Here is a 13,214-nt window from a genome sequence, read left to right on the forward strand (position 1 = left end):
GGGGCGGGGGGGGGGGTAAGAGATCAACCAAAGGACTTGTATGCATGCATATAAGCATAACCAATGGACACAGACACTAAAGGGAGTGAGGGCATGTGCTGGGGGGTGGGGATGGCTGGGGAGAAGTCAATGGGGGGAAAAATAAGTGGAACAACAAATCAATGTTTCTCTCTCTCCTTTCCTCTCTCTTTAAAAATCAATTAAAAAACAAATTACCACCTAATTATTTTATACTCCTTAAATTAATGCAAAAATAATATTTGCAAAACAAGCCAGATATAGAATGGGAAATATAGTCAATAATGTTGAGATAACTGTGTATGAGGCCAAAGTGGGTGTTTGGGGCAGCAGGGGGACCACTCTGTAGAGTGGTTGGTTTTCTGGCCACTTTGCTGTAATCTGAAACTGGTGCGGAATGGTACTGAATGTAAATTGTGATTGAAAAGGAAAAGGAAAAGGAAAGAAAAAAAGAAAGAAAGAAAAGAAAAAGCCAGATATTTTGTTGGGTCACATTTTGCATTTAAGTAAGAAATCCAAGAACCAAATGACAACACAAATGAAATCCAGCTTCTTTCTTCTGTATGTGGTCATTTACTCTTTTTCTTTTGCAACACTTCTGAGGCAATTTATAGTTCTATTCTATTACCTCATAAGTGGTAATACATTATAATTTGTCAGCTTCAAAGCACACATTCAAATCCGAAAAAGAAATTATCTACATTCATACATTTTTTTCAGTTTTCCATGTTTGGGAGTTTTGATTTTGTAAAGTTTATAGTTAAATGGCAAGTTATATTTTTAAGATTTAATAGTTTTCTTATTTTGACAGAGTGCCCAAACATACACACACAGATTTTCAGTGAATAATGGTTTTGTTATAAATTCCCAGCCTAGAGAGCTTTTAAAAGTTTATTTCAGATCTTTCCATTACACGTTTACAAATTCTGGCTTAAGTTTTTAAAACATTGGATTTCCGGTTTAAGTAATCTACGTACGTAGATTACATAATAAACCTGGCCTAAAACCTTAAAAGTATTTTTAGTTCTGTTGTGCTAACCATATATTAACATGTAAAAATTTATTAAAGACAAATTCACGAGTTTTCCATTCATCCCTACAATTTCCCCCCCTTTTTAGGGGATGGGGAAAGAGAGGGAAGAGAAAGTGTTTAATGAATCACACGATAATGATGTGGTTTCAGATTAAATCTACTTCCTGGCTTCTCTGACTATTAGATGACTAGTTTCTCCATCTTCAGATGATTAGTTTCTCCCAAGTTCTTAAATATACCATATGTAACCAGAGATGTAAGGAATCAAAGTCTGAAATGTTTTAAAAGATTTAAAATTCTTAATTTTTATATACCTTATTTTAAAAAAGTTTCTAATTCTAGAAAACACAAACTAATATGTTAAAGCAGATCAATGGTTGCCTGGGGACAGGTAGAGAGGCAGAGGAGGGAGGAGTGAGACATTACGAAGAGGCACAAGGAAATGTTTGGGACGATGGATACGCTTGTTATTTTGATGGTTTACGATTGTTATTTTGATGGTTTCAAAAAGTATCGATTGTACACTTTAAATAGGTACAGTTTATTATTTGTCCATTTTACTCAATAAAGCTGCTTAAAAAAACATAAAAAACAGAATTTCTATCACATTTTAAGTTCTTCTCTTAAAAATTTTAATGTAGACTTTGAAAAGTAGTCATATGTTCCCATGCAGTTTTTTAGAAATTATCTTTTGAAATCCTGGCCTCTAAGATCTCAGTAAACTTTTTTATTAAAAACCCTCTGAAAACATCTTACTGATCCTACTATCATTGAATGAGCAGGTTTTTTTAATGTAATAAATCTCACAAATGTGTAGAGTATAAAACTATATTTGAATGTTTTATAATATGGTTGTTACTCTGAAAAAATACAAATTACACTGTTACACTAAAAATAATTCGCTTGGCCCAGCCAACGTGGCTTAGTGGTTGAGCATCGACCTATGAACCAGGAGCTCATGGCTGGATTCCCAGTCAGGGCACATGCCCTGGTTGCAGGCTCAATCCCCAGTCTGGGGCTTGCAGGAGGCAGCCAATCAACGATTTTCTCAGATCATTGATACTTCTATTTCTTTCTCCCTCTCCCATCCTCTCTGAAATGAAAACATATTTAAAAATAATGTGTATGTTATTTAAGTGAATAGAAACTTTTTATAAATCTTTTTTGTTAGTGAAGAATTTAGATGGACCTTATTCAACTAAACACCTGGATTACTAGTAATTAACATCTGCTTAATCTACTTTTTTCCTAAACTGCTAAATACAACCCTTAAACTGTTTCCCAAAAAGATGTCAGCAGAGCAAGAACTCTTTAATTTCTTATTCCCTACTCCCTGCCCACCCACAAAAAAACATATATTACATATGTAATACCTTATTTTTATATTTCAACCATTTTTTTCTTATTTGATTCCCCTCCTCTGTGTGGAAAAGATCACTGTTTTCCTATCCAAAGTCAAGGTCTTTACTCTCACCTCCCAACTCCTTAACAGACTTTACTGAGTGCCTGTATGTGTAATCTAGTGTGCAAGGGCCTGGAAATAGAAAAACCAATTATGACTTGGTGACTCGCCTGGAGTTTAGCTGAGTCAGAATTAGATATGCCAACCATTAACACACTGTGGTATTGTTATAGAAGATTCAATGCAATGCAGGGTATGGGGGTACAATTGGGACACGCAGGGAAGGCTGTTATCAATTTTCACCATTTCCTCCTAAATCTTCAATTTGTCTGACTCTTTCCTTCAGCACGTAAACACCACTTTACTACTACCCTCTTGCAATCTAGGCACAGTGCTATCTCATTCATTCGCACACTCCCTCTCCTGTTCTCTTTTCGAACACAAGCAGTCAGGAGAGGCTTACCCTTCATCTATCTTCATCCATCATTATTTGCTCAGCCCGCTCTCCTTATGTCACTGCACCTTGGAATGGAATGTCTTCCACTCCTTCACCTTTCCAGCTTTAACTTAACTCAGTAGCCACGTCCGGGAAGCCATTTGTCTCTGTGTTAGTGTGTGGTGCTCTGCCTCTTTGTTTGTTCTCATCGAACCCTATGCTGAGCTTCATCAGCAAATTCATCGTATTGCACACTGCTGGTCATTCCTCCATTACACTGTGCGCACTTTATAGAAATACGAGAGGCTCGGTGAACAAATTTGTGCACCAGTGGGGTCCCTCGGCCTGTCCTGCGGGATCGGGCTAAAACTGGCTCTCCGACATCCCTCGAGGGGTCCTGGATTATGAGAGGGTGCAGGCCAGGCTGAGGGAACCCAGAGGTGCAAGGTCAGGGTCGCGGGAGGTTGGCCAGCTGGGGAGGGACTGCAGGAGGGCTCCAGGGCGTGTCCAGCCCATCTCGCTCAGTCCCAATCGGCCGGACCCCAGCAGCAAGCTAACCTACCAGTCAGAGCATCTGCCCCCTGGTGGTCAGTGCACATCATAGTGACTGATCGACCAGTCGACTGTCTGCCTCCTGGTGCACATCTTAGCAAGTGGTTGAGCGGCCTTAGCATACCATTAGCATATTACGCTTTGGTTGGTTGAACAAACAACCGACGACCAGACACTTAGCATATTAGGCTTTTATTATATATGATTTCTGCTTTCTATTCCTAACATTTAGCACAGTACCTGACATTCAGTAGATGATCAAGAAATACTGAATTAATGGACTGTTGGTTTGAGCCTATTATTTTTATTACTACTTAACAATTTAGCAGCATGTACTAACATATTACATCAATATTTTAAACCAACACCACAAGAGATGCCCTAAACAGAACTGTGTCCATTTTATCCTTCTATATAATAAAAGGCTAATATGCAAATTGACCAAATAGCAGAATGACTGGTCGCTATGATGCACACTGACCACTAGGGGGCAGATGCTCAACCCAGGAGCTTCCCCCTGGTGGTCAGTGCGCTCCCACAGGAGGAGCACTGCTCAGCCAGAAGCCACACGGGGAGCGGGCCTAAGCCGGCAATCGGACATCCCCCGAGGGCTCTCTGACTGCGAGAGGGCACAGGCCGGGCTGAGGGAACCCCCCTCCCCCGTCCCCCAGTGCACGAATTTCGTGCACCGGGCCTCTAGCTATTAAATAAACAATTATGTATTTCCTGGCCCAAATGATTTCTATTTAGACTAGAAAGCCAAAGCAAAATAAAAACTATCAACTCAAATTTAAAAAATGAAATATTACTAATACTGTAAATATCTTTGGATATTCTGTTTAGTTGCCAGAATTAAAACATAACAAAAAGAAATATTTAACCTAATAAAATTAAGGATAACAGATATTACAGAAACATATGTTTAGGCTAACATCTGAAATTGTATTAAACTGTACTGATCAGCCAATTATTTTTCTGCATACCAAATCTTTCAATTCTTATATACATTGCCTTCATTTTCAAAAATTCACTATTAATGATAAGCTCTAATAATTTCTTAACAACAGTAGGCCTATACAAATTGCTTATTGATATTATTTTTTTAAAGATATTTTTATTGATTTCAGAGAGGAAGGGAGAGGGAGAGAGAGATAGAAACATCAATGATGAGAAAGAATCATTGATTGGTTGCCTCCTGTCTGCCCCACACTGGGGATCGAGCCACAACCTGGGCATATGCCCTGACTAGGAATCGAACTGGGACCTGCTGGTTCATAGGTCAACAGTCAACCACTGAGCCATGCTGGCCAGGCAGTATATGTTCTTTGGATTTGATGTAGATTCCTTCACATCTTTACCATCAAAAATTAAGATAAGTCCAGCCAGCAAGGGGCTCATCTAATCTAAAATTAGAGACCCATGTCATTAGCATAATTGCCCAAATAGGGAAAACACTCAGTGTTATTCTTTGTCTTTATAGCCCTGGCTTTAGAGCAATGATTCACATTTCTTCCATCCATCTTTTTCATAACATCCATCCTAAGTACTTCATATACTCACAGATTAGAAAGCCTCCCTCCACAATGGTTTTCATTACCTTTACCCTCTGACAAAACACTGACTGAACAGGAATTAAACCCCAGGTGAAGACTTAAAGATGCCTGTATCAGGACTCACCTTCATTAGATAGGAAATGACACTCTGAATGCTGAGATATCACTTGATGATAGTTCTCATTAGTTAATTGCTAATCGGTAGGGAGACTATTGATTTAAACTAATATTCTCTGATCAACTATGTCATCTAATAATTTCCACTTACTTTCAGGCTTTGCATCTGCTGCCGCATGGCGCATACTTTTCAGCTGGTTTTGTACTCTTTGCAGTCTCTGCACTGCATGAAATAGCTTTAAAATAGAATTAGATCTATTACTTGCTTAGTCTATTGAAACCTACCACTCATACAAACAATGAAAAATATAAGTTCCACATAATTCCTGTGATATAAAGAAACAAATAATAAGAACCAAGAAAACTGCTATGTTAAATCCCAAATATAAATGGTTCCCTCAATACCCTTTCATGTAAAACTTAAAAAAAAAAAAAAGAGCTTTCTGAAATTAAAAAAAAAAAGTATTTGCTGAATTTGGTGGTCAAAGAAAAATACTTTGCTAAAGAATACAGTTACCAGGCTTTTCTTGTTATAACATGGTTTTCTTAACTTTAAGGACTGCAAGCATTCTCACATATGATGTCTCAGAATCAAAATTTGATGCCAAGTAACCTCAGGGCCAGGCAGTGTAGTTGCTGCTGCAGTAGAACGACTGTGATGCCAAACAAGTTCTGAGAAAGCCAAACCCCTCAACTGCCCACTTAGAAGGAAATGGAGCTGATCTGAACTGTACTTTTAATGTATAAGTCTACTCAGTTTTAAGAACGACTTTTAACAAAATAAAAGTGATATTTTCCTGGCCAAATTATTTTTTCGTTAAGGCAAAGTCCAAAAATGTGGATGGTGGGTGTTTTGGAGCCTTTTCATGATTTGCTTATTTACCGCTGGAGTAAAATGTAGAGGATACTGTGATCAGTGCAATAGAAAGGATGTTATCATAGCCCCAGAATCTCAACACCCCTTGAGAGATTCTACAAGTTTCATCAACAGTTTCATTCATGAAACAGTGAATATTTGGTAGTGTTGTAACAACATGAGCTCAGCATAGGCCAAAAGGGAGTGTACAGATATATACTGAGTATCGAGTCCCAAAGGTCCTTGATTCTGTTGGCACCACAAAATACTCTTAGAAGAATATTCTATCATGCTCACAAAGGGAAACATGAACTTCTAAAATTCTTCTTTCTTTACATTTGAATTGTCATAAAGAACTATTTCTTTCATCATGAGAATATAAATTTTCATATGGATACCTGATTCTTTTGTTCCTGTTTCTGTTGTGCAAGAAATTCTTCCCTCTCTTTTTCAACTCGAAGTTGTCTTGCTATTTTAAGCATCCGTTGATGATTCTGAACTGTCTCCACCTACATTAAGGGAATAAGTAGTTCATGTTACTGTCAGGTTAAGGCATGTCACGTGACTCCGACACCCACTTATCATTTCCTTTTGGTAAACAGTACTCCCTGGAGATGACAGTCAAGCTCTAGATTCCAGGTCCTTGAAGGTTTTGGGCTAGTGCCTAGGGAGATTCCCTTTCAGTCAGGGTTATTTGAGTCCCTCCTCAGATTGAATCCATGCCCTGCTTAATCTTTATTTGCATTCCTAAGTCTTTGCAAGTGCTTAACACTTGGGGCCAAAGTCTTACAGTGCTAATTCTTGCCTTACCCTTTTCTTCAAACGTTCAACTCTCTTAATGAGCTGATCCTTTTCTTCCTCCATTGCACTGATATCCTAAAAAGCAGTCAAGAAGACATTATCAGAAAAAGTATTCTTTGTAGAATTCAGCTAAGGGTTTTATATGATTATGTATCTATCATAATAACCAGAGCATTAAGGAACAAAGAACCTCCTTGGGATGAAGGACATTTCTATTCCCCCCATCCCCAATAATTTATTTGGCAGCTTGGTGTTCATCTAGAAAAGCAACTAAAACAGAAATTTATCCTAGGGAAACAATCATAGATATGCAAAAATGCTTAAATTATCTATACTATAGGATATTATTTAATCATTAAAATCATATTGTAGAAAGATAACAATGGGAATATACTAATGATATAATGATTTAAAAAGCAAAATACACCTAGCTAATTTGGCTCAGTGGATAGAGCGTTGGCCTGCGGACTGAAGGGTCCTGGGTTTGATTCTGCTCAAGGGCCAGTACTGGAGGCAACCAATCGATGTGTCTCTTTCATCATTGATGTTTCTCTCTCTCTCTTTCTCCTTCTCCCTTCCTCTCTGAAATCAATAAAAATATACTTAAAAAATAAAATAAAATTATAAAAAGCAAGATACCACCCTAGCTGGTTTGGCTCAGTGGATAGAGCCTGTGGACTGAAGGGTTTCGATCACAGTTCAATCCCCAGTCAGGGCACATGCCCAGGTTGCAGGCTCCATCCCCAGTTGTAGGGAGTGAGGAGGCAGCCGATCAATGATTCTCTCTCATCATTGATGTTTCTCTCTCTCATCCCTCTCCCATCCTCTCTGAAATCAATAAAAAATAAAAATAAATAAAATACACATTTTTTTAAAAAAAGCAAGATACAAATAATTACGGATCGTGTGATCACACACACACACAGACACACACAGCCTGAAAGGATATACAAACAATTAGAAAATTTTTATTTTTTGTTATTTTCTATATCAGATATCTATATCACTAGATATAGATATATACATATATATGTATATTAGATAGAGACTCAAAATGTAACCTTTTAAAATCATTTACCCTGGCCTCATTAATTTATTCAGCAAAGAACTAACAAGGCCTTACAAAAGAAAATCTGCCTTTTGCTATCACCAGTTTCGATATAGTTTTAAGACTCATACTGAATTAACTAAAAACAAAATACTAAACCTAACATTATTCAAATAAAAAATAGATTTTCTTTTCTTTACCCTTCTTATTTCTGCTGTGGAAAATCCAGATGTCTTAAGCTGCTCACATTCTTTATGCAACGTTTTAAAGGCTTCCATCAACTCTTCATACTAAAAGGACAAGTTAAAAAATGATAAACTAATGACTAGACCCAGTAGGCTTTTCTTAATCAGGTTATCTATAAACTTATAGTGATTACTTAAATCAGTGATTTTCAACCTTTTTCATCTCAAAGCACACATAAACTAATGACTAAAATTCTACAACACACCAAAACACGTATTTTTTGCTGATCTGACAAAAAAATAGGTATAATTTTGATTCTTTCACACTGGGTGGCTATTACTGTGTTGGCTATTGTCATTTTTTTATTTGACAGTCTAAGGGAAAAGAGGTCAGTGCCCTTGACTAAATAGTCAGGTATTGCATGTTATAAAAATTCTTGTGGCACACTGGTTGAAAATCGCTGACTTAAATAATTATGAACACAGCATTTGAAAAATACATCTTTAAACATTTATATAGGACATAAAAAAGCGGGTCTGTAAAATCTGGTCAGTAAACCCTTCTCCTGCTTCCTCTCTGGTTACTTTCCTACCTCACATTCTATATTCTCGCTATGCTGATTTTCTTTCAGCCTCTGGAACATCCCATGCTCTCACTTCCAGTTCACAAACCCTGTTCCCTTTGAGAATATTGTATGAGTCCCCTCATCCCTAACCTGGATAAATCCTATTTCTCCTTCAGGTCTCAGCACAGATACCATTACCCACACAGAAGACTTCTACAGCCCTGTATCAGAATGCCATGACATCAGAGTAGATACCATGTGAAATTACAGTTGTCTAGTTACTCATCTGTCTCCCTCCCTTAATATCTTAAGGCCAAAACCCAGTATTACCTCAAAACTCTGGTGAGGAAAATGCACTGAAATTCCAAATTCCTGGCCCTCTGTTTACTTTCAGCCTGACTAAAAAGTCCTCTGAGGTTGCAAGCCTAGCTTCTTTGCCTATACACAGTCTTTGCTGGGGCTCACATACCCCAGTTTTCCTGGGAGAGTGTCAATTTATACCTCGGTCCTGGTATAATTATTTGATAGTCCCTTTCTCTCTGATTTGGATGACAAATTATATTGTCACCTTACTGATCAGCAAAGTGCCCTGCAGTCCCAAGCCCAGGATCCAACCTACCCACAATGCTTAAGTAATAAATTATGCTAAAATCATTAACTTCAGGGTGTGTTTTTTTCTATCCACATGCACCTATCACTGAATTGGTATTTGTGTGCAAATGTCAATATTTTAATACATGGTTGCAGTTGAATGTTAGCTGATAACTGTTTTCCCTTTTGGTGCCACCTGAAAATACAGAGACAGCAAATAAACTAGAGAGAGATTAACATGTATTTGAACATGTTCTTGAAATCCATTACAGACAGTTTTAAAATACTATTATGTATTGAATACCTGTTTATTGGTATCAGCCACAGTTTCATCCTGAAGAAACTCACTTGGTACCTCCAGTTTTATTAAGAAACGAGCTAAATATGCTCTTTTCTTCAGCTCATTAGTCCTCTGAAGAAGCCAGTGGAGCACAGGGTAAATTACAGGTTTACTTCCAATCACCAGACCCTGACGAAAGGTACTCCTATAAAAAACAAACAAACAAACAAACAAAAAACAAAAATGCGTGCACACACATGTGGGCTTATAAGTGAACCTTGAAAAGAGATAACATTTACTCAAAATCTGATTTACAGTGTCCAGATTGCTTTCCGTGACAATTTAAAAAGGATAAAAGCAATGCTATTCTATAGTCAGTGTGCACATTAACAATAAAAGTAAAAGAAGGCCTTTAATATATCACTGGAATACGTGGAAAGGTTGTGTTGGAACCATTACCTAGTACAGTCAGCATTAATACTTCACTTCGTTGACTAGGCAGCTTAAGTTACGATTTTCATCTAGGATGGCAGCTAGATGATAAAATGGAATAGTGCATTTGCCTGACTTTTTTGATTAGGAGAAAGAACTGACCCACTTACAACTTCTGCATGACAAAATAACATTAAAAGTTCAAGATTATTGCGCTAGCTGGTTTGGCTCAGTGTATACAGTGTCGACCTGTAGACTTGACAGTCCCGGGTTCAGTTGCGGTCAAGGGCACATGCCTGGATTGTGGGGGGCGTGCAGGAGGCAGCCAATCAATGATTCCTTCTCATCATTGATGTTTCTATCTCTCTCTTCCTCTCCCTTCCTTTCTGAAATCAATAAAAATATATTTTTTAAAAAAGCTCAAGATTATTTTGAAACTCAGTGATGTTCCGAGGCCATAGACTTAGGGAAACCAGGTAGTACCTAGGAATACTGACTATAGCCTATGAAGGTTTGGCTATTAAAGCATAATTTAAGGAAAGCAACACATTATACTACTAAATAAATTTTTAAAAATAAATAAAACTTCTCCAAATTAAAGAGAAAAAAGAAGGCAACATGCAATCAGATTCTTACATGTCTGTGGCATTTCCTGGAGGTTTGTATTTAAGGATACCAAGGAGGCTTAACATCCGTTTGGCTGTTTGCTCTGGCATCTCCTCTCTGATATCAACAACTTGCTAACAATTAAAGAAATTAAAAAAATGTTATTGTTGTAAATCTAACAAAGAACAACATTTAAACTCACTTACAATCTACTAGAGCATAACAGGCACAATGTTTTCTTAATAAAATGGATAAAGTATGGAGGTCCCCAGATTCCAAGTGAGGGTGTATACAAGTCAGATCAGGATTCTATTAAGAATGTCAAGTGTAAAAACTCTCCAGTGCAGAGACATGAGCTAACTTGCAATACAATAAAACCTTTTGTAAAAGCATTTTTATTCCTGGACTAAATCCATTTATATTTGGAAGTGGGGAAATATTTTCTAAATAAGGTACAAGTTGATAATTTTTGAGCTAATAGAAAAAACTTTAAGATCATTTCCTATTACTTTACAAACATAAGGCCTGTAAAATAAGGCCTCATGAAAATAAAGTCCAGAGAATGCAAATAATTTGCCCAAGACAGATATTGAGAGGCAGAAACTGGCTTTCCTGCCACCCTTTTCATCACAGAGAAAGACAAAGCTCTTACCTTTGGGTCAATCTCAGCCAGGACATCATTGAGAACTTGTAATAGTTGCATTGGCTCCAGGGAATCAAATGTGATTAAATTATAGCTCTTCTTAAAAGGCTCCTTATTGAGATTGTCCACAATGAATTTGATTTGATCACTCATAATCAAGGTCTTATAATTTAAACTAAAGAGTAAAAATAGAGAAAAAAATTCCTCAATACTGATAACAAAAGTTCTGGGGGGAAACCAGTATTAAGATCATAGGAAGCAGGCATAGAAAGTATAATTCTACATGGAAAAGTTATTTTATTGAAATAAATCAGAGTGGGACAACTTCATTATGAATGCTTCAATATATACTGTTAATTTGTAACGCCAAGTGTTTTTGTATATGCATCTTGTGTGACAGCAGTCATCTGCATTAACAGGGACAAATGAATAAATCCCACCTATATTAACATCTCTTCCGTTCTGCTCCACAACATCTACCCAGGGGTAAAGACTTGTTATAGACTGCAGACATATTTCTAGTTTTTAAAACTTAGCCCAGCTGGCATGGCTCAGTCGTTGAGCATAGACTTATGAACCAGGAGGTCACGGTTAGATTCCCGGTCAAGGCATATGCCTGGGTTGTGGGCTTAATCCCCAGTGTGGGGCATGCAGGAAGGAGCCAATCAATGATTCTCTCTCATCATTGATCATTTATGTTTCTCTCTCTCTCTCTCTCTCTCTCTCTCTCTCTCCCCCTTCCTCTCTGAAATCAATAAAAATATATTAAAAAATTAGCATCCCAGGTTTAAAAATTAGGAGATATTGTTGCATTAATATCCAGATTTCCAGTCTCTCTTGAAAATCAGATCAGGCAACCCTGGGCCAACATTTTTGCATGGCCACACCCAACTCAAGCTGAGTAGAGGCTGCAAGCTTTAGCCTGGGTATGCTTTCTTGGATTTGTTTTGGTTTCCTCCACCAAGCGATCTTCACCCACTAATGTTATGTTTGGCCCTATAGGCTTTGACTCTGCCACCCTTGAGTATTTCAGGACCTCATTTCCTTTGCCTCCAATAAGGTACCAGTCTCTGCCTCCCATTCCAAATCACCTGTAGGCTTCTCATTGCCCACAAGATAAAGTCCAAACTTCTTGGCTTTTGAGACACTTTAAAATCTAGCTCAAATGAGCTTTCCCCAACTGTATTGCCAAATTGTTACTTTTCACCCTTCAAACCTCAGCAGATGGAAATGGTCACTGCTTCCTAGTTGATCCATCTCTGCCTTCAGTTAATGCTGTTTTCTCCACCTAGAGGGACTGTTCTCCCTTTCCCCCCTCTCCAGAGGTGCAACTCCTAACGGTTTCCTAACCCTACCCTTCAAGGTAAGTTCCTCCAGGAAATCGTTCTTATGCTACACACCAGGTTCTGCATCGGAATATCAGGGTCTGCCTTCCACGTTGACCACATGCAGTTACTCATGTAATACATTTTCTCTTCTCTGCTAAAATGTAAAATCCATGAGGACATATCTGTCATTCCATCCTTGAACACCCTCTACATCTAAAACAGCGACTACTTCCACTAGACTGAATGAGTAAAAACTGAATATCTGATTATTTAAGTGCTGAAACAGCATTACCAAGGTTTCTTGTGTCGCCTGCATGCAGACATCACTATGGGAAGAAGTAGTAGAATTTTGCAGGCAGGTAATTTTTTTAACTAGCAATTTTTAAAAATGAATTTTTAAAAATGAACTAAAAAAAGAATTTCAAAGTGTGTATACCTTTTTGGGGGGAACACCTGTATATACTTACTTTTCAATAACTTAGAAATTATATATATTATTTATAGCATACTATATTTCCCCCCCTTTCAAAAATACAAAACCCTTGTAAGACGTTACCAGAAGAAAAGAAACTAGTTGGCTCCCCGCTGGCCCACCAGCTTTCTGAGGGTCACGCGCTAAGGACAGAGACGTGCTGCGCAGGTAGGCTGTCTATGCCCCGTGGGCTCGGCGCTCTAAAATTAGCAAAAGCAATTACTCTCCCTCTTCCAGAGGAAAGATGCCACACTAATTCACGAGCGCCTACCCTCAAAAGAACATAAAAACCCGA

General features: G+C 37.9%; 1 protein-coding gene across 1 annotated transcript in view; it reads right to left on the bottom strand.

Annotated features, from left to right (window-relative positions):
* IFT81 (intraflagellar transport 81) overlaps nucleotides 1–13,214 on the bottom strand; it is a 56,445-nt gene that overhangs the window by 42,811 nt on the left and 420 nt on the right. The window contains exons 2-8 of the mRNA XM_005876258.2: nucleotides 11,129–11,294; nucleotides 10,507–10,610; nucleotides 9,463–9,643; nucleotides 8,017–8,106; nucleotides 6,778–6,843; nucleotides 6,366–6,476; nucleotides 5,263–5,347 (exon numbers count right to left, since the gene is read on the bottom strand). Coding sequence (XP_005876320.1) covers nucleotides 5,263–5,347; nucleotides 6,366–6,476; nucleotides 6,778–6,843; nucleotides 8,017–8,106; nucleotides 9,463–9,643; nucleotides 10,507–10,610; nucleotides 11,129–11,272 — 781 coding nt within the window. The 5' untranslated portion in view covers nucleotides 11,273–11,294. The remainder of the gene's footprint in view (nucleotides 1–5,262; nucleotides 5,348–6,365; nucleotides 6,477–6,777; nucleotides 6,844–8,016; nucleotides 8,107–9,462; nucleotides 9,644–10,506; nucleotides 10,611–11,128; nucleotides 11,295–13,214) is intronic.

The sequence above is a fragment of the Myotis brandtii genome, unplaced genomic scaffold (assembly GCF_000412655.1).
Source record: "Myotis brandtii unplaced genomic scaffold, ASM41265v1 scaffold482, whole genome shotgun sequence".
NCBI lineage: Eukaryota > Metazoa > Chordata > Mammalia > Chiroptera > Vespertilionidae > Myotis > Myotis brandtii.